General features: G+C 44.1%; 1 protein-coding gene across 1 annotated transcript in view; it reads left to right on the top strand.

Moving 5' to 3' along the window:
* Nucleotides 1–4,066: 4,066 nt before the first annotated feature.
* Nucleotides 4,067–22,435, top strand: part of UNC119 (unc-119 lipid binding chaperone) — a 371,726-nt gene continuing 353,357 nt past the window's right edge. The window contains exon 1 of the mRNA XM_069226171.1: nt 4,067–4,618. Within this exon, the coding sequence (XP_069082272.1) occupies nt 4,480–4,618 (139 nt within the window). The 5' untranslated portion in view covers nt 4,067–4,479. The remainder of the gene's footprint in view (nt 4,619–22,435) is intronic.

Below are 22,435 nucleotides of genomic sequence, written 5' to 3'. Positions count from 1 at the left end.
GATATTCCTCTCAACCCGGTAAGTCACCTTTCTGGCCTTCCTACTGTAGGAGGTCGACTTTTACTGTTTCTACCAAAATGGCAGTTGATTACTGCGGATCCATGGGTTTTAAACACTGTGCAAGGTTATGCTATCGATCTTTACTCAAAGCCTGTTCAGTTGGTGCTTCCTCACCCTCCCCAGTTCTATGTAGAAATGACAAACCCAATTTCGGCAGAAATCCAGTCTCTTCTGCAAGAACATGCCATTGTCCCTTGTCAACTCGACCTTTCAGGATTCATCAGTTCAGTTTTTCTAGTTCAAAAGAAGAACAAAAAGATGCGCTCATTCATCAACTTGAAACATTTCAATCATTTTGTTGTTTATCTCCATTTCAAAATGGAGACCATATTACATCTCAGAGATTCTCTCCTTCAGTGCGATTGGATGGTTTGTTTGGACTTACAGGATGCATACAGTCCTCATGCATCCGGATTCCAGGAAGTATTTACAATTCCAATGGCTAAACCAGACTTTTCATTTCTTCTCTCTTTCTTTTGGCCTCTTTTCCGCTTCCTGGTGTTTCACAAAGCTCATGATCCCGGGTGTAGCTTTTCTCAGAGCTCAAGGAGTCAGGTTAATCATTTACCTGGATGATATCCTCATCATGAACCAGAACCTTTCTTCTCTTCAATCTCATGTCCAGTTAGCTTGCTCTCTTCTGTCAGAGCTCGGCTTTATCATCAACAACGAAAAGTCTTCTCTGGTTCCCGTTCAACAAATAGAGTTTCTAGGTTTCCAAGTGGACTCTGTCTCTGCTACGCTATATCTTCCTTCAGCAAAAGTAAAATCCATAAAATCTGAGATTCTTCAAACTTTACGCAAACCGCTTATATGCATTAGAACCTTAGCAAGAATAGTAGGCGTCCTTTCTTCTTCAATTGAGGCCATTTTTCCAGGCCCTTCAAAGACTAAATATACGTCATCTTCAAAAGGGTCTTGCTTAGTCAGACAATATCACCCTAGATCAAGAATCTCATGCAGAATTACAATGGTGGATAGACCAGTTAGACGCCTGGAATGCAGGACTATCTTTGCATCAGCCCCAGATCTTGTATTAGAATCAGATGCAGGACATTCCGGCTGGGGAGCCTGGTGTGGTCCAATCTCGACTGGGGGTACATGGTCGCTAGAGGAGTTGAAATTGCACATCAACTGTTTAGAAATGCTTGCCGGCTCCTTTGTGATAAAAAGCCTAGCAAAAGACAGAGTTTGTTGCTCGGTTTTTCTCAGGATGGACAACATATCAGCGGTCCGTTATACCAGTCATTTAGGAGGCACAAAATCTAAACCTTTAGCGGAATAAGCGAAAGGGTTTTGGGAGTTTTGCCTCCTAAACAGGATTTCGGTTCATGCAGAGTACCTGCCTGGCAATTTAAATACAGTGGCAGGTTGGCATTCTCTATATCTTCAAGATTCCAGCGATTAGAGACGTCATCCTAAGATTTTCAAGACTATTCATCGGAAATGGGTCCCTTTCCAGATAGATCTATTTGCGTCTCGTCTCAACGCTCAACTGCCCCAATTCTTCAGTTGGCATGCAGGTCCCTTAGCATTAGCCTTCAATGCCTTCTCTCAGGATTGCTCAATCTATCTCAATTACGCTTTCCCTCCGATTATCATGATAAACAGACTTTTAGCTCAGGTAAGACGTCAACGTGCAGTGGTGGTTCTCATAGCCCACTTTTGGCAATCCCAAGTACGGTTCCCTTCCCTTCTGGAGTTGTCAATAGACTTCCCTTTTCTGCTCCCGTACTTTCCAGACCTCCTTTCCAATCCCCTCGGCCTTCCTCACAACTTAATTCTAGAGAATCTTCTTACCCTCTCAGCGTAGAAGTTATCAGGGATTCCCAGCCAATCCCTTCTATTTTGGCAGAAGCTTCAAACTTCATTGAACACTATTGGGCTCCAGGAACAAAGAAGGCATACAGATTAGCATGGTCCTTATGGCATAGCTGGTGCATGGGAAAACATATTGATTCCCTTTCAGCAGATGTAACTTTTATTGTAAATTTCCTTGCGGCAGAAGTTAGCAAAGGTAAGACTTATCGCACTATCAATTTGTACAGATCAGCCATTTCCTCTTCTCACCCTTACATTAATGGAAAACCAGTTGGCGAACATCCTCTGGTCTGTCGTTTGTTAAAGGGAGTAAAGTTTTCTAATCCTCCTCTACCAAGATACAGTGCTCTCTGGGATGTCAATGTTGTTTTCAATCTTTTCTTATCTTGGCCAGATAATACAATGCTTACTTTAAAAAAGGTTATCTGCTAAACTTCCCATGTAACTTTGCATTGTTTCTTTAAAACGTCTTTCAATGTTAGAGCTCTTGATATCACGGCTCGCGTTTTACCCCAGCAGGTGTCTTATTTAAAATTCATAGACGTACTAAGACTAATCTGTCATCAGTAAGTTACCCTTATTTTCCTGACCATCCTAAACTATGGGTAGGTCAATGTCTGAAGATATATGAACAAAAGACAGCCAATTGGAGATCTTCCTCAGCATCCCAACTCCTTATTTCTTTCAAGGAACCATTTAAGCCTGTTTCCTCTCCAACTCTTGCTCGTTGGGTTAAGTGGGCTATGTCCTTGGTGGGCATCGACACCTCCTCCTTTGGGGCCCATTCTTCCATATGGCTTTGAAAGTTTTTTGGGCTGGTTCTTGGCTCAAGGACATTCTCAATTTGTCTGAATGCTCTAATAATAATGTTTTTAAAGTGTTTTATAGTAAACCAATACAACATGCCTCTTTAACTGTGATTGATTTGCTTTAAACAAGCATAATATGAGCCTCCGGTCTTGTATAAAATGTAGATTTTCCTAGTAAATTTTGAAGGAAAGTCTTAATTTTATTAAAGACACAGAGGCACGTATTATCCCGCCTCAACAGTTACTGATCAATTGTTTCTTCTCCCTCCCTAACAGCATCATCAACTCCTTCACACGCTTACTCCTAAGGACCTTCTTCTGGTTCGTCACCAGATGAGTTTTCCTGCAGCTCCAATACTTCGGTGCAACTATCTGCAGCCAGACGTCCTCATTTTCTCCAAAACCACATCTGCGTTTGTGAACTTTTTACAAGAATTTTTGGCTGTTGTTATGGCAGTTTGCATTTTTTGCTTCATTTTACCATTGTTTGTTACTTTCTCACCCTCACACAAGAAAAGAGGGCTGTTCACAGTCAAGATGAGTATTAAGGGGTGTTCTGGTCCATGATTGGTGCATAACTATGGACTACTTATTTCTTCCCACTGGCCACGTTCCTTTGCCTTTTGGGATTTGTAGTTTTTCTGTCTTGACTGCTGCTATTGAATTAAACAAGATACGAAAAGCATAATACTCGCCTCCATGTCTTTAATAAAATTAAGACTTTTCTTCATAATGTACTAGGAAAATCTACATTGCCTCTACTTCACTAGACGGCAATGATGGAAATACATTTCTCCTATTATTTTTTTTAGAATCTCCCTCTTTTCCTCTTTTAAAATGTTGGCAAGTATGTAGTAATGGTTGGTGCACTTGCTTGTGGACATTTCGTATCGAATATCACTCCACTTTTCTTGCATTCTACTCGTAACCTTTCAGGTTGTCGTTCCTATATATCGTAACTTATGTTTAACGTATGCTCTATACATTATAACTACTGTGTCTCACACTCTCATGCAGTCTAGTGGACACTCACATCGCAATTCTAGATGCTTGTTGCGGCTTTCTGAGTTTTAAAAGTGTCAGTTAAAGAAAGCTCTGAGCCCAGAGCAGCTGTCGTCGATTGTTTGGAGTAGACATTGTGCTGAAAGAATACACCTTTACAAATGTTCTACTTTTAACATACCTGCGTGCGGACATCGATTTAACACAGTATTAAAATTCCGTAAGGCAGGGGAATTATCCATAGTTCACGCCCAGCTGCTCATCAAATCTCCAATTAGACACGATTTACGCCTGGCTTTTGCATGGCCACCACGGGGACGCGACTCCGCCCATTAGGTGAGGGCCCTATGCACGCAGGCGCAGTGACACAACCTGTCATCAAAAGCATGATCGTCAAGAAGCATCCTCCGAAGGAACCGAGAGCCGTTAGGTGACAGGCTGAGCGTTGTGTTAAAGACGAGGGTTGCCGCCCACAGGATCGGTTGGGTGACATACTGCGTGTCTTGGTGTAATCGCACGGCTGTGGCCGGGAGCAGATTGCTCTCTTTCAACTCAGAAAGACACCTATAACGGCGCCCGGGTACTGGCGCGGGCGGACATTGACAGCAGTTGTCATTCGGTTGCTCCACGCCGGTAGCTTTCGTGTGACACGTGAGCGGGCAGAGAAATACGTTGTGTGTGTGGTTCGCCTCTTAGGCCACTCTCACTGACACGCAGGCGGGTGTAGACAGTGGTGGTTGTTGTGGTTTCAGCGCGGGCGGGCGCCGCAGGTGCCTCTCCCTGGAGGATGACTTCTTCGTCTCTCAGCACAGACACCCTCAGGACTCCGGAAGCCATGAAAGTGAAGACAGGGGGCGCCGAGCCAGCCACGGGGCACAACCTCATCTCCCCAGAGTACGTGCTGGGGCTGCGCAAGATCACGGCGGGTCAGTAAAGTGTGTGTTTTGCTATGTGGTTATTCGAAGAGGGCGGGCCCTGTTGTATATCACATATGGGTGGTGTAGCACTATGGGGTGTATGAACTCTTCTAGGAAAGACATATCGGGATTCAGGACCACGTGAAAGAGAGATTAATTGCATATTTTCTGCATTGGTATCTTGATTATCTCCAAGTCGTGTTAACATTGTGAAAGCTGGTATAACGGGTGTCCTGCAAAGGGATGGTGTCGCTTTTTTTCCTTAAAAAGAGGATTATTCTGGCTGTTCGTATTTTAGGGTTGTAGAGAACCTGGTGAAATCCTTTTACTAGGAGCGCCCTGTGGAAAGGGTGGCAGGTTTACCGTGAAGTTTGTTGGACAAGCCATTTGATTTGTTTCTATAGCTCTAACTTGTTGCTTTGCAGATTATTCGCAGTGTTAGAGAGTTGTCTGAGATGGAACCTCTTCTTTGGGAATTCTGTTAAGTGTTGGGAAGACAGCCTATCCTGCTGACCTTCAGGCCATGTAAACCTTTCAACTCGACCTAATTTCGAGGTTGCCGTCCACTTTTCAACGATAGTCAACCTTATAAAAAAAATCAACATATCTCCATGGACTTTCAGGAACCTCTTCTTTGAAGAATCCTTTCAAGTGTTGGGAAGACAGCCTAACCTGCTGACCTTCAGGTCATGCATACCTTTCAACTCCCCTCATTTCGAGGATGTCGTCCACTTTTCAATGATACGTTGCTTTTTTAGAAGGCTGCCTATCTCCATAGACTTTTAATAGGTTCAACCCTTCTACACACCTGCGTTTCTTTCCTAACACAGTTTATTTTTCATTGGGATCATCTTAAATGTCACATTTCATCCACATTCTTTAGCCAATAGATTGAAGGAAATGACACGGTTTAAATTGGATCCTGCGAGGGGTCTTCTGTGGTCTTAAAAGGGGAAGGACAGTGATGTTTTGCTGTGAGGTAAAAAAACTATGTCAAGGATACTGTTTTCAAGGCACTTTTGAAGGCAGGTAAACGTGGCTACAGTCTCAGATCTAGAATTAGGTACTCTGATAGTACTGCTTCCAATGTGTTCTAGATGCCCAGATTCTAGTAATCGGACCAGACTGCAGCCAGAATTTTGTTCTCTGAGCCACTGGAAAATGTGTCAGTGCTTAGGTGTTTTGTGGGGTCTGCGACTGATTTAAATTCATGTATGACCACTTCATTTTGAATCCCCTTTGAGGACCTTGGTTACTTTTGTTTGTGACCATGTCGTAGATTATCTTCTAATAATCCACACAGAGAGGCACCAATACCCATTTAAATTAGGGTTAGCCATCCTTTTCAAATAGTTTTAAATGTTTGACAAAACATCCAGGGGAGCATGCAGTGGCCTTCTTGACCTCTATTGCACGCAATATAATTTGTGTTTCTCTTGCATATAGATCAGGATAGATATTCAAACTCTTCTCTTCAGTTGGATGATGGTTATTCAGTCTGTGTATGCATGCATCTCTGTTATGATATTTTTGGACTCAATCTATTTGGGGAGCAGAGGAGCGCAGGCCTTAGTAATAAGACGACCTGTGTGTGCATGAGGAACGTTTTTAAATTCTGTACAACATTCAGGGGTGTAGTCATTCTAAGACATCAGTGTAGTGATTTATGAAATGGGATTAAGTGATGTTCCTCAGCTAGGGTTCCTTTCTGATCAAGATTTTCATGTTTGTAACTTAGATAATTTTCTTCTGTTGGCCGTTCTCTACTGTGCTTTTATGATAGACAGAATTTACATGTCAATTAACTTTGAATTACGTTTATAACAAACAGTCCGAACACTATTTAACAGCGCACTTCACTTAGACACGACTTCTGGTCACTATGGCATTTATCAGCCTATTGTCCATTTTTTGCAGACACAGATCTTCTTGATAAACGTCTATTTAGTAACTGTCGATTGGTCACCACTTTCAGATTTCCTTTTGAATCAGACTCTAGAAGTGTATTTGCGATTCATGATCTCCGTGTGACCCCAGGATCAGTCTTGACACCTCTCCCCAGAATCGCCTGCAGGGTTTGCCACCAGTTCTACTGCCATTCTCTCCCACGTTAGGAAAAGTAGAGGAAGTGAGTACATAAATAACTTTGTATTTGCAGGTCTATTTTGGGATGTGTGTAAAATGCTGGTGAAATTCTCTTTAGGATTATAAGATTACACGTTCTAATCCGAGGCAGGGTTTCTACATGTGTGCAGTGGCTCAGGGACTAACTGCATCATTACTCATAAATTATATAACTGTAATAATGACACGGGTTTCATATTTATATCTTGGACCGAGCAGAGTTTTTTTTTTTTTACCTGTATTTGCAGCAGGGAGGGTCTCTGTCATTCTAACGTGTATGCTGCAGTTGGGTTGAAGAAGCAGCAGATTGCAACCAAGTACCAACTGCATTTGTTTTGTGAGTTAAATACAGAAACCCTGCTGTATTGGCATCGTTGTAAGTTTCAGTGTACAGCTTTACAAAGATACATTGATAAAGGTTGATGATGAACGACACTGAAGCAGCCCCTTTAGTATCATGACGGAAACTGTCAGCTGCACATAAGCCTCACTAATCCATTTACCTCTAATTTACATAGGCACGTGTCACATCAGGGGCAGGCTGTTCTGTCTGATCAGCCTCTTGCTGCCAGTGGCCTCATTCCGCTGAAAGTAAGTCTGCACACTCCAGAGCAAGGGATCAATTCACATGCATGTCACCAAGGCATGCTGCCTTTAAGAGAGCCCCTCTTAGGCAAGCACGCATACTTGACTACAGATCTGGAGTACCTTACATAATAAACAGTCTGATGCGTGCTCGGGTGGGCTTTCCATGATTGACAGCAGTCTGTACTTGAATTTTTTGGGGAATTAAATTTTACCTTATTTTCCTAGACTTTCGTCTGAAAGGGCTGATTAATGGAGACGTGACACCAGAGGACAAGGAAATCTGCCTTGCATCGATCAGATCACTGGCACGAATAAATTGCAGGTCCTGTCAAGGAAGGAAAAAAAAGTCGGCCCATCCGATATGTAACAAATGAACTGAATGTCTGACTTCGTTTTTTTTTTTTTTTGGACTCAACACGCACCATTCTATCTTTTAGGTAGAAATGGACTTTGACGCCCTGATTTGCAATCATCCAGACACTGGAGCCATAATCTTGAAACTACCTCCGGAGTTGATTTCAAACCGTATGGATTTAGAAATTAAATCGTAATACTGCAAACCTAAGGTGTGCATGAATACTCCCATGGGCTTTAGAATGAGTAGGAGGGCATTCTCCCAATTCTGGGTTTCTACGAAGACCATTGGAATAATCTTATAGAGTGTGTCAGTCTTGATACCCTTTATGTTAATTAGACGTCACCTCTACTACATGGCTTCTCTCAGCCTACATCTACCTTCACCAACCTGTAATTTCACTGCTGTTTATTGTCATTTTTATGGAGCGAAGACTTGAAGTTCAACTTTGAGCACCTACGTGCAAACAGTCCTAATAACTCAGGCCCCAAAATGGATCAGACTCCAGTCTACATTAAAAGTAAATTTCTTGTTGAGATATTTAATTTGACTATAACAGAAGCTCCTGTAGCACTATAGGAAGACCAAAGATCATCAGAAGATGTATCCCACAGGAATTATGCCTGGAGTTCCATACTCCTCAATGGCTGTGTACTGCCCTCCCATAGTCATTAACAATTATAAAAAAACAAAAAAAAGAAACAAACCTTTCTTTCAGTAAAGAATCCGATTGCATATGCCCTACGCACAAGTCCAGGCTCCAATATATGAATAAATGGTGTAAGGAACCCTTCATTACCACCCGTTTGTGACTTGCTAAATTGGATACCATCATGGTCTCCTGTGATCATGTGGTAGATCTGAAGCATCTTAACGGTTTAGTGGCTTCACAATATCTCAAAATTCTGCCATTTCTTGCTTGTTCACGTACTTCAGCTCCTTAATAAATGAAGGCCAATCTCTCTATAGCAGGAAGTTTATTTTTATTGAGAAGTGATCCACTTGTACGGGAAGTCTCTCCCTGTTCTCCAGTATCTCCAGATTTTAACAAGTGTAGAACCATGGAAAACCTCTGTATCAAATCATTTGGGTCTTGGATCAGGTAACTAAAGTTTCTGATGCTCCACTTCATATTCTAGAAGAGACAGGAAGAAATGACACACACGTCATTGGCTCCTATTACCCTGCCAGTGGTTTCCCCAAAGCTGATAACCTCGCTAATGCTAAACTATATAGACAGGGACTCAGGGCCCGATGTACGATGCAATTTTGTGGTTGCAAAAGGCAAATTTCGTCTTTTGCGACTGCAAAATGGCCTTTTTCAATGTACCATCCGTACTTTGCGAGTACTGGCTCGCAAAATAGGGATTGCAACTCGCAATTAGGAAGGGGCATTCCAAGGGCTTCCCTTCCTAATTGCGAGTTGCAGTGGCATGTTTGTTTTGTGACTGCAATTGTAGATATCACCAATTTTAATTGGTGATAACCTATTCGCAAATGGAAAGGAGTCCCCCTGGGACCACTTCCCCTTTATGAATGGAAGTGAAAATATTTTTTTCAGGGCAGGTAGTGGTCCCACGGACCGCTGCCTACTCTGAAAAAAATAAAAGAAAACTTTTCATTTTTTTTGTTTGAAATGCATCCTGTGTTCCCTTAATGAAAAAGGGGCTGCATTTAAAAAAAAAAAAAAACAACCTGGTTTATTTAAAAAGCAGTTACAGGCATGGTGGTCTGATGTCCCCAGCAGGCCACTGTACCTGTGAGTGTGGCCATTCCCAATGGGGTCGCAAATTGCGACCTACCTCATGAATACTGATGAGTTAGGTCATTTGCGACCCCACTGGGAATAGCAAACTGTATGGTTGACACTGTTGTGCAAAAAAAATGCAAATTGCGAGTCGCAATCTGGAATGGTCGTACATCGGGCCCTTAGTTTCCAAACAGAGTATGCCCAACAAATTGTTTTTCTGGACTTCAGCAAAATAATGATCTTTATCAGATAACGCACTGAGAGTCCAACAATAATGGTGAGCGTTTAGGGAAGTTAAAATAAAACTCGGGGGCGAGGCAAATTCACTACATGCTCATTAACCCTGCTAGACTGAAAGTGATTTACTTGGATAAAACACATTTCTTAAAAAGGAACCACAGGAGTCCTAGAGATGGGTTGAGGAATGACAGCCACTGAAATCGATTGTGATGAATCGCTCCACTTGTGCTGCAGATAACTGGACAGTGGTTTCTTCACCCTGAGCTTGGAGGTGACAACACCGCTGACGAATCAAATCTCTCCTTAGTAGGGCCACTACGATCCAAGACTCATCTATATGGGATGGTGAGGACTCAACCTTGTGTCGCCACAGGGGACATGAGAAAGGGAGTGTGTGCATGGACAAGCTGAGAAGGACTCGACTGACTGACCCCGAACAGTAAACCACTGTTAGGGATGTGGTGCATCATTAGAGAGTTAGATGAACAGTTGGACCAGACAAGACTCCCTCCTGGCCTCCAGCGGAGTCGCAGTAAGCCTGCAACATGTTTTTTTGTTTCATGGGAGTGGGAGGAGGGAAAATTTGGTCACTGCCCGATTGGTGTTATGCTGAAGGCACTGACAGTTTAGGGAGACAGATGCTCCTTTTCTAGAAGTGTGGAGTGGTGGGAGGGCTTGGGTGCAGTGGTTGTGCTCCCTAGTTTGATATGTTTATATTCTAAGTCCATCGATCATACATGTGTAGTATATCTGAGGCATAGCTTAAGGGGAGGGGAATGGGTGCCTTCCAGGGGCGGGGTGGTGGGACAACATGCCAATTGATAGACACAAACTCATGTGTATACACTGCAACTTACAATTCAGTCCTAGGTGTTACGGGAGAGAAAGGTGACTCTCCTGGGCCCACTGATGGAGTGGCATAGGCTACATGGCTGTCCAAAGTGGAACAGCTCCCTCCCGCCCCCGCCCCAGGAGGGCAGGTTGCAATCGTCCTCACATGCAGACCCCACTAGTCTGACACTGTTGACATGGAATATCAGTGGAGTGGCCTGCTATGTAAACTTAAACAAGGGGTGGTCGCTCAGTACTTGAAACGGCAGGCCCCTGATCATGTGTTGGTGCTGGAAATGCACTTGACAGGAAGTAACATTCCCTGTATCAATGGAGGACAATACACTGTATTGTCTCAATCTAATTACACAAGGGGATCCCGGGGGTGGCAATTTTAGCTAGGAAACACCCTCCTTTTTCGAGCTGATAACTTGGCATGACCTTGCATATGTGTCAATTTATAGGAGTTTGGGGATTATGGGGAAGGAAATCCCTCTTTGTGATGAGCATCTATGCCCCTCCACAACTGCAGCGAGCAGTGTTAAACACTTTGGAACTCATACTACTGGAGGGAGGGGCTCATAGACACATTATGGAGGGGACTTCAACGAAGCATTAGACAACGCAATGGATAGATCACTACAGGCACCCACCCCACCTGGTCGGATGTTTCACTTGCGCCACTTTGTTCCTGCTCTGGACCTCAAAGATGTCTGGAAGGTGAAATATCCTGTAGAGAGAGAATTCTCCTTTACTTTAGTAGCTTATGGACGTTCCTGAAAGCTAGATGGAATGAAAACGTGAGAATGGCACCTTAAAAGTTGGACACTTCAAGATGGACAATTGGTCGCTAAACTTTGAGCCAAGTCTTTTCTGTACTTTGAAGAAAAAAAAAGTTCTCTCCCGTCGGCGGTGATATTTTAGGAAGCATATCAGACAGTTCTTCGTAGTATGGCATAAAATCTGATTGCTCGAAAATGCAGGAGCCCAGGAGTAAGTGGCCTAGGTGGACAGAGTGATTGCTGCCTGCAAATGGCAACACCAGGTGATGGGGGAACGATGGGTCATACATATACTGTTTAGAGTTTCTGACTGGATCCTACCCACGCATCCGCCAAAACTTACTATCTAGTGACCTTACAGAATTTATTTGAGGTGGCAGACGAGGCAGGTCCTCTTCTCGCCTGGCTGAGCAGGAGGGAGGAAGAAACACAGTGGGTTAGGGAAATTCTAGACAAGGGTCCCCCTTAGACAGGGAAGGGTCCAGACATTTTACAGACAGTGAGATAGCAGACACCTTTGTTTTTATCAGGATCTGTACTGGGACCGACGCAAACTTCCCTGATTCGAAATTACAGGACTTCCTGTGGAAGTTACCTCTCCCACTGTTGGCAGCCTAGGACCAAGCTTGACCAGGAACTTTACACTAGCCAAGATGATGGCTGCAATGGGCTAAATGGTGCCTAGAAAGACCCCGGAACCCAATGGTTTACCAGTGAAGTACTATCAACAAACCCGAACAGTCCTAGGGCACCATCTCTTCGTGATGTTAAGCAAGGCGTGGAGGGGAGGGAAACTGACACCTGACCTCAGTCTGGCCACAATCTTGATGACACCTAGGCCCGGAAATCCAGGGGAAAGCATGTGCATCATACAGACCGATCTCCTTGTTGAATACAGAGGCTAAAATCCTAGCCAATGGACTGGTGTGAGTTATTTCTCCCCTTGTTTATAGTGACCAGATGAGGTTATGCCTAATCATGCCACCCACCAGAACCTCCAGCTTCTGCACGTGTAGTTTGATCACCAAAAACGAACTCAGGAACTTCGGGCTCTTATGTCCCTCGATGCTGATAAGACAGGTATTTGGGATGGGAACCGCCTTTTGCCGTTGAGTGGTGATGCTATATTGGAGGCCGATCGCGAGGGTGAAGGTGAACAGCACTTACTCAGATGCCTTTCCTCAGGGAAGGGGGACCAGCCTGTTGTTGCTCCTGCTGTTCACTCTCTGTATGGAGCCCCTGGCGATCTTGGTTGACATCAGGAGTCATTGTGAGTTCCCAGAGGTGGGGCAGGAAACAGAAAAGATGTCCTGATATGTGGACAACGTCCTCTTGTACTTACCTCAGCTAGAATCCTCCCTGCCAGCAGTGCCCTCTGTTTTTCCTAACTTCAAATGCTACGCTGGGTATATAATCAACTGAGATAAGTCAGCATTATTCCTGCTGGGAGAGCTGAGTTAGATCTCGGGGTTACAGTTGGTGGACCAGAGATGACTGAAGATTTCCGCTACCGGGCATAGAGCTATCTCTTTTCAAAGTTAGATTCCTGGAGAACATACTAGGAAAAGACTTCTGAGAATTTCAGGCCGACGTGGCCAGGTAGAGGATTTTGCCTATTTCGCTTCTGGGCTGGGCATCATTATTTAAGATCACTTTACCTAAGTTCCTCTATGTCCTCTGGAACACCCCTTACCTGATATCAAATAGGTCCTTTGACAGGAGGGACAGAACACTGCGTGTACTGCTCTGGGATGGGGCCCCTCTTGCATAGCCCTGCACGCCCTGCAGAGAAAAGTTTACAACCAAGGTGTCTTCCTTCCGGGCATGCTGTTTGGCTGCTCACCAGCAGGTGATTAATGAGTGGGGATTTACCCTGTTGGAGGATCTGGCAACAAGACTAGATAAGTCCCTGATGGAACCTCACAGTTGTACAAGTTACTTACCTTCGGTAACACTATATCTGGTAGAGACATATTCTAGTTGCAGATTCCTTACCTTTGAATTTCCCCAGGCGTCAGCCTGGATCTGGAGATTTTTCTTCGAGCAGTACCTCTGCACGCCGTCAGGTGGCGTTGGTCGACTTCGCTGGCGTCGTGTTTGCAGTGCTGACATGCGGTCGTATATAGGCACCACCCCGGCGCGCTGACGTCAGTTTCTTTTCAGGACTTTCCACACCAGAAGTGCGTAGCCATGAAGAACACTGAGAGTGGTGTGCCAAAACTAGGGCCCTTAAGGGGAAGTTCCTGTCCCTAGATATCAGTTTGCAGTGCAGGGAGGATGGGCGTGTTGGTAAGGAATCTGCAACTAGAATATGTCTATGCCAGATATATCGTTACTTATGGTAAGTAACTTATACATCTGATAAAGACTTCTAGTTGCAGATTCCTTACCTTTGACTAGATACCCCGAGCAATCCCATCCCTGCTGGTGGGCTGTGAACCAAGATCACACCAAGAAGTCCTGCAGGACCGAACGTCCAAAGTAGCTGCCCCTTCCGACCCTATTGTCCAGGCATTGGTGTTTGGTAAAAGTGTGCAGAGATGCCCACATCGCTGCCTGACAGATGTCCAGGACTGGAACGCCCCGTACTAGCGCTGTGGTAGCAGCAGTAGGTCTGGTGGAGTGAGCTCGCAAACCTTCAATAGGTTGCTTTTTAGCCAGAGCATAGCACATTTTGATGCATAAGAGTACCCATCATTAAATGGTCCTCTTCTGCACCACCTTCCCCTTCTTTGCACCCACATATCCATAAAGAGTTGATCGTCCACCCGGAAGTCTTTGGTACAATCAAGGTAGAATGCCTATGCTCTTTTTGGGTCCAGACGGTGGAGTCTCTCGTCTTCATAAGAGGGATGTGGAGGTGCATAAAAGGTAGGCAAGGTGATTTCCGACATGGAAGGGTGTCACTACCTTAGGTAGAAAAGAAGCCCTTGTGCGAAGCACCACTTTGTCAGGATGTATGACCAGAAAAGGTGGCTTAGATGACAGAGCCTGGAGCTCACTTACTCTGCGGGCAGAAGTAATGGCAACTAAAAAGACAGTCTTTGATAGTTAAGAGCCATACAAGACAGTTGTGAAGCGGCTCAAACTGGGTACACATAAGGTATGTTAATACCGGGTTTAGATCCCATTGGGGCATGATAAATGGGATAGTGTGAGACCTTTAAGAAGAGTATGGAAATAGCGGCCCAAAAGGCATGCGGTGTTCACGGACCCCAGCGCTAGACTGTTGGAAGAAAACAACTTCTTCCCCAAATTATCCAGTCTTTTTGATTCACTATCCGGGGGTGCGGCAGGGAATGCACCCAATGAACAAGAAGCCTGGATGACAAGGCTCTCAGGCGTGGGGAGTTGGGTGAGGAATTTCGGGTCTGACAGCGCAGGCAGATGGCGGCGGGCAATCGTCCTATTCACAGGAGCCCCTGTGCTGGGTCTGGACGAATTACCAAAAGGACGTCTGCCAGTGCTTCATTAAAGGGAAGAAGAGGCTCGGAAGAGGAAGACCCCGGCAGAAGCATGTTGGTTAGCATATTAGGCCTAACCTCCAAATAAGGTAGCTCGAGGTCCAGGACCTCAGCCGCCCTTCTCACCACCATGGAATAAGAAGCACCCTCCTCCGTAGCCACGGTAGGAGGAGAGAGCATACCAGTGTCTGGGGAGGTGTCTAGAGCACCGGCATCACCCAAATCCTGCACCCTGTCCATTTGGGGGGTCAATCTGGATTTCTAAAGGTTCCAGCGTCCCTTCCATACTCTCCCTGTATCTATACCCACAAGAATAAAGGTCTGGATTAACCCTGGGCCCAAGAGAGCCGATAGAGAACAGAATCAGCGTTGATCGACGTCGCTCCGGGTCGTCGGGTGTGAGGATGGGATCAACGTCGATTGTGGGCCAAACCGACGTCGGGAGCGTCGACGGCTGACCCAACGTTGGTGGCACGACCAGTGTCGGGACAGATACGCAATTGGATCAGGAGGGGCTCTCTGGAGCCGTGGCAGCAGCTGATGACTTTGAACCCGAGGGGGCTCCCACTGACTCACCTGTGCCCGAGGGCGCCGAAGGTGGGTCAGACTGCCCAAAAATGAGGTGCATCGCCTCATAAAATTCTTTAAGATGGCCAGGGTTGGCTCTGGGGAAGCACAGAGCTGACCCAGATGAAGGCTCGAATGACAGAGGCTTAGAGCGTTGACGCACTCCCCTCGTCAAATCATCCGATCGACGGGGTGAAGCGAAGAACGCTTGTCCTTCTTCGACTTTCTTTTTGTGACCCAAATGTCACGATGACTTGGAGGACGAGGCGGAGTGGTGGTGACACCGTGGCCTGTCTCAAGACCTTCCTCTCAAACGAGACCGTAAGCGCCACGGAGTAGAGTGTCAGGCCGCCATGAGCTTTAGGGTCCACTCCCTCAAAGCTTTCAGGTTCATAGCCAGACACTCCGAGCACGACTTCGGGTCATGATTGCGCTCCAGGCACCAAAGACGCACACGGTGCAGATCCGTCACCAACATAGTTCGGTGACAGGAGTCGCAGGGCTTGAATCCAGTCTTGCAGGACATCCCTCGACGCATCCATGAACTCGTCAAAAAACGTAGACAATAGTGTTGATGTAGTCAAAAAATGACTGAGGTAGCTCTCTCCGGATCAGCGCTCCAGGATGGCGCCTATGTACGACCGTGACATCATCACGGCAAACACTACGCCAACGACTCCCATGGAGTCGACCGACGCCACCTTACGGCGCGCAGAGGTACTGCTCGAAGAACAATCTCCAGATCCAGTCTGACGCCTTGGGGAAATTCAAAGGTAAGGAATCTGCAACTAGAAGTCTATCAAATATATACACTACTTAGATAGTATAATATAAAGGTTTGAGCTCCTGGAACGGTCCAGGTCAGCGATGGAGGTGTCAGACAAGGCGGTGCGCTATGTAGGAAAACACTACATATAGTGGGAACACCGCCCCTTTGGGAAAGGGACAAACTCTGGGACGTCGGTAAGCTGGTAGGGTGCGTCACCTGGGGCATTATTGATATCCCCATGTTGGGAAACCTAGCTGGGACAGGGGCGATGAATTACTTCACAGATTTACAGTAAGAATATGGGTTGGACTCCTCACAGGAGTCCCCTCTCACCAAGTATGACACACCCTCCAGGTGGAATCCATTGATTGGGAGACACTGGAGGAGAGTAACCCTACTGAGAATATCCCTTACTTATCAGATGCTCATTATTAATAGACCAGATAACCTTACAAGACTGGGGACCAGATGGGAACTAGATGGTGGCATGATGGAAGACATGGACTAGGAGAGTGCATTGATGCACCCTCGGGACATTACGATCAAAACGAGCTTTAGGCTCAGTCAACTGAAGTACTACATAGGGTGTACTTCGATCGCAGCTGCTTGTTCAAAATGGGGATGACAACTTCCCCCAGTTGCCTGACATGTGACAACTTTGATGGCATCTTTTTTCATGCACTCTGGGGATGTCCCTGCATGGAGGAAAACGGGCGCAAGATTAATCATTGTGAGCTCCCTCATACAGAAATGTCCCATTTAATCCACAGTTTGTACTAGGGATCCCAAGTGGTGGTGTTCTACAACGGAAGCAATACCTTTTTTGTGCATTTGGATTTACAGTGGCAAAAGGAGATACAGAGAAAAGCAAGGAAACCTTTCCGGTTCCCACTAAACATATGTTGATGATGGGTATGAAACACTGTATGGAAGCAGAGTGAGTAGTATACGAAGCCAGAGGATGCCCCAGGAAATTTAATAAAGTGTGGGGGACTTGTTGTTATACTATGGATTTGATTGGGATGACCGAGTGCCTCAGAGCTCCCCTTATCAAACGTTGACACACCCTAGTTTATGTTGACACTCCAGCTTGTGTCAAATGTGTTAGCAGAAACATTGAAGCTAGCACATTTTACACAAGCTGGAGTGTCAACACAAACTTCAGGAGACCATTTTCCAATCCATATGTACTAACTAGTGTCTGTGACCATCACAGTTTAATTCAGTGTACGGATTGTGATTTGTAAGGCTATATAGTTTGTAGGGTGGAAATTCTGATTATCAGCAAAAGGCCGAACACTGCAGTTTTCTGACTTTCTAGTTTTCTTAAAGGCTCTCTTTCCAATCTACTTTAGTTAATTGAACATTTTCAAGTTCAACCCATAGGGAGTAAGTCTCCTTCAGCCCTTCGGTCCTGAACTGGTACTAGGGTTTCCATCTTATGTTTTCTGTATGACGCTTTAGGCCTAGCATTAACAGACACCTTTTGAATTTACTAGAATGATATGAATAACTGGGTTTTTATTCTTTCTTTCTTTCTTGCCTTCCTTTTTCCTTCTTTCTTGCCTTCCTCTTTCATTCTTTTTCTTTGTTGCCTTCCTCTTTCCTTTTTTCTTTCTTTTCCAAAGGCAAAAGGCTGGCAGCCAATGCCAGACCGATTGGCTTTTTTTAAAAGTATGTTGTAGGCAAGACCTTTTTTTTATTTTGCTACAATTATGTGTAAAACACAGTATGCAATAGGGGGTTTTCAGACATACTTTGCCCAATAGTCTGTGGTTCTGTCATTCACATTTTCTTCCACCCACTCCAGCAAGGATCAAGGGGCAAAGTGTCAACCCACGTCAGCAATTGGTTTGCTGCCCTTTAACAAGGAGAACATCAACACTCAAAGTAGTTCCCTTCAGTGCCTGAAGTACTATGGCAATGTGTGCATTTTTTTAGACCAAAACAACATTTTAGCCCTTAGTTTTTCAAACAATAAAGTTTATAAAGCTCAATAAATTGAACAATAATATTCAATAAAGCTATGACCATAGCAAAACAAACAAGAATTCCCAAAGAGCTGGTGGTTAACACCAGACCTATTGACTTGGCCAGTGCTTGTTCTTGTGTTTAATCAAGTTGCCAGTTTTTGTTTAAATGCCCATTATAAGAAGTGGGTGCTTGTAGTCCAAATTTTAATTCATGAAATTAAATGTAAACTATACATCTGTATCAACTTTGTGTTGCGACAGTATGTTCATTTGTCTGTGTACTGTAGCAACACCTAGCTGCTTATTATGCTAGTGTGAGTGGCTACTTTGTATTTTTTAGGTTGGGTTACTGAAAGCTTTTCATAAAAAAGTACAGTAATCTGTTGGGGGAGAGGAAGTGAGTGTCCTTTGGGTCTACCCCATCAGATGTTGCTTTCAGTTTTTTTTTATGGTTTGCTATTGCTTGGGTGGGTCAAGGTAATGCTATTTTGCAGATGGTTTTATTTTGCCATTTGTGTTTCTTTTAGGTTTTTGGTGATGGTGCATCACTCAACTATTTATTTAGGTAGCAAATGCAACATGAATTGTAGCTTTTAATTGAGGACCATTGTTTCCTTGGTGATTTTACTTTCCTGGCACAATGACATATTATGAGCAAATGTATGGCTGCCTTGTTTAGGAAGTGGCTGTTTGGATGCCTCAGCGTGTCATAAAGACAATTCTAGTTACTGATCACTCCTGCACATTTGTTTTGCTTTCCTGTCACAAAGAAATTTTTGTGATGAACGTTTATTTTTGTTCACAAAGTAAAGACATGGACATAAGCTTTTTTTAAAGATACAACAAAATACTTGCCTTTTACCTTTGTTTCTGTTGTTGTTAAATAACGCATAGATTTCTCTTGCTAACAAAAAAAATACTATTAATAACCACCCTGAATTGGACAATTTGCTTTGCATACGCACCCTGCAATTTGATCTAAAAAGTAACCTTTTTTAAAAGTACAAACCAACCATTCTGTACCTTAGTTCTTTCGCACAAACACTGTTGTAATAGGATAGAAACACTTTGTTGTAAGTATCACCTTTGCATAATACTTCAGATCTCCTAAATAAATACCACTTTAAAACCGTTAAATAATTTTACTAAAATTGATATACACGTGCATATGTGACCTATATATTTCCTCTATATCTAGCCACACTTATTTTCATAACACTTGTCTGCTATCTCTTTTCTCCTTTCTTTCTGACATGGTACAGTACACAGCAGTTTTTTTAAATTAAAGTACATAATGCCAAAATGTAAAGAAATATGGTTCAATGGCTGTTTGTATAGCTTGTTAACATTTGTTAAAACAAAATAAGTTATTAAACAATGTTTTTATTATTATTTTCATTTGATTTGTTTGTGATAAATCTGATATTACTAGCTTCCTTGTGGCATAATAGTCGTTCCCTACAAAATAATTGCACATCTGTTCATCCACCTGTGTTTCACAGTACCACTTAGAACCTTTTATAATCTTTCAGAATTCCCTTATAACACATTTGTTTGTGATGCACTCCTCTACATCAGTGCTTTTGTGGCAAGCCTACAATCTTAACAAATTGTTTGCCTCGAAAGGAAGTTGAGACATTGGTGACTTTGCTCTTCACCTGATTTTATACAATGTTGTAATTGCCTCCTATAACCAGCACAGCCATTATTCATTTAGCCGTGACTCTGTCTGCAAGGTCACTTTCTATTCAAACTTCCAAAAATACTACAAAACACATGGGATGCACATGCCCGTGAAGTCAACATATTTGCACTAGTACTGCATGGAGACAGATGAGACCCAGCGCTTGTAGCATTCAATTACCAAACTCTGTCCTTAACTGTTTTTGTGTATTTTTTGTAGTATATTTACATAATTCCCTACATTGCTAATAAACAATATCGCAGGCAGAGGCTCCGTTGCATGACAATTCAAGCAAAACCCATAGTAAAAGGCGAAAGCCGGAATCTGCAAGAGTGAGAAAAAGAGGGGCACAGAGTGTCTGGTACTGGATTAGAGGGGTTTGAGGTGGAGTCAAGACTACGCAGCTTTGCTATTTGACACCCCAACACTTCATTGCAAGGACTTCTTATCAGAGCTTTGGGCACCGGCACGTATTCTTTTACAAATTAAGCACTGGGTTCACCTAACAAAAATCCAGACCGTTGGGCTTTGCCAATGCTTGCTTAAACCATGCAAAGTGGTTTCCTAGTTGAAGTCTCGACTTCTTCTTGCCGTCTCTCCTCCACCATCCAAAGGTGTGAAAACTGAATATGTTGATGCTGCAGCTCTTATTAGTGGTTTCCTTCAGCTGCACTGGGCTGCCTCAACACATTTTGCTGATGGATTAAATGAGGATCAGCAGGCGCAAGAAGAGGTTTATTCTACTTACCTTAATTGCTGTCATGATAGGAGAACTGATGCTCTTTCTGTATTTGCATGGATTCAAAGCTGGTGGGCTGGGGAGCTGGGGGAATAGAGACAAATGCAAATTGAGGCTAATATATTTTATAGTGGCAGTGTTGAGGTAGTTCACAAAGTTAAATCTACCATTATTGTGTTGAATGTAAAACATCATTAGAAAGTTATTAACATATATCTAATTTATTTTTGAGGCATATAGCAAAAGGGATAGTTACCTTCTCCCCTTCCCCCATACACACGAAGGTCAGGGAAGATAATGAAAAAATGTGCACCAGTGAGGAATCGTTAAGCATGCATGAAAAATGATGGTGATAATGTCGGTGAGACATTGAGAAAAGGAAATGATCACATATGTGTCTGCTTTTGAGAACTCTGGACTGGAAATTATAATGGGACTCCCTTTTGTAAACGAACCCTAGTTTCATAGAATGTAAAGACTTGGCTCGTGGCTGTGCCACCAATAAAATGTTGGAACAAGTCTTACAATATATGGCAAGTGTAGTGTTACAAGCATTAAATGACCGCAGTCTCTTGCTCGCTCGTCAGCTGGTCTCATTGAAAAATTAATTCTCCATAACAAACAACAGTTTTTCCATTTTTTTCATGTATTGTTTGCTGTCACAGTCTTTGGGTTATATAGTGCTTTATTTGGCTTTATTATCCATTACGGTAATATGTTTTAATTTACCATGAACAATGGAAATTAGGGGTGTGGAATTCCTTTTGCACAGGACCTACTGTTTGGAGTCAAGGACATCAAGCTTTTATGTTCATTTTATACTTAAGCCAACCCGCTGCAGCACAAACACATTGGCTGCCAGTTCACAGTACCACATTGGGATCTATGGAAGAGCATTGTCTACAGTTGAGGGTCCAGAAGAAAGCGATGGTAGTCCCTCTAGTGACCTAGCAAGTCACAGGTGAGTCCCACAGCAGAGCATTCCCAAGGTGGTTACTGGTGAGTCCCTCCAGCAGCACCTAGTGCCCAGTCAATCAATGTTTTGTCTTCTGTTTTAGGGGGAACAACCCCTATACTTAATTTGCCCAACTTCTAGAAGTGGGGAGAAGGTCCCACCTAGCTCTAACCAGTTCCAGGAATGCCCCATTCCTCCAGACTGACTCCAGACATCAGTAGGGGGCAAACACGCCTTTTGTGTCTGTACAGGACACAGCCTGTACAAATGTAAGTGTGCCCCACCTCTATCTCTCTCAGCCCAGGAAGGCCACTCAGTATGCAGATGTATTCCTGTTACACCTCCACCCTCCCTGTGTGATGGCTGTCTGGAAAGTATGCAGAAAGTCCAGCTGTCACCCTACCCCAGATGTGGATTGGAGTCAAGAGGCAAAAGCACCAGAGTTATGAGCACAGAGAAATGCCCACTTTCTAAAGTGGCATTTGTACAATAGTAATATAAAAAATCCACCTTCACCAGTAAGCAGCATTGCTCACTACCATTCCAACCATACCAGACATGCCACTCCATCACTCATAGATCAGAAAATACCACTTAGCCATATGAAAGGGCATTTCCAAAGCACTCCTATGAGACAGACAGCACTCACAGCAGTGAGAAACCAAATAGGCTGTCACTACTAGGACAAGGAACACAACAAGGCACATGGCCTACATCTTACCTACACAGCACCCTGCCCATAGGGCTGCCAATGGCCTACCGTAGGGGTGACTTATACGTAGTAAAAGGGAAGTTCCAGGCCTGGCAAGTAAATTTAGATGCCAGGCCCATGTGGCAGTAAACTGAACGCAGGCCCTGCAGTGGCAGGCCTGAGACGGGTTTGAAAGGCCACCTCTGTGGGTGGCGCAAGTTGCACTGCAGCCCACTAGTGGCATTTAATTTACAGGCCCTGGGTATAAGGGATACTACTGTACAAGGGACTTACAGTTAAATTAAATACACCAA

This window comes from Pleurodeles waltl, chromosome 3_1 (assembly GCF_031143425.1).
Source record: "Pleurodeles waltl isolate 20211129_DDA chromosome 3_1, aPleWal1.hap1.20221129, whole genome shotgun sequence".
In the NCBI taxonomy this organism is placed as follows: domain Eukaryota; kingdom Metazoa; phylum Chordata; class Amphibia; order Caudata; family Salamandridae; genus Pleurodeles; species Pleurodeles waltl.
Note: the sequence above shows the minus strand (reverse complement) of the source record. Positions and strands in the feature narration are given on the sequence as shown.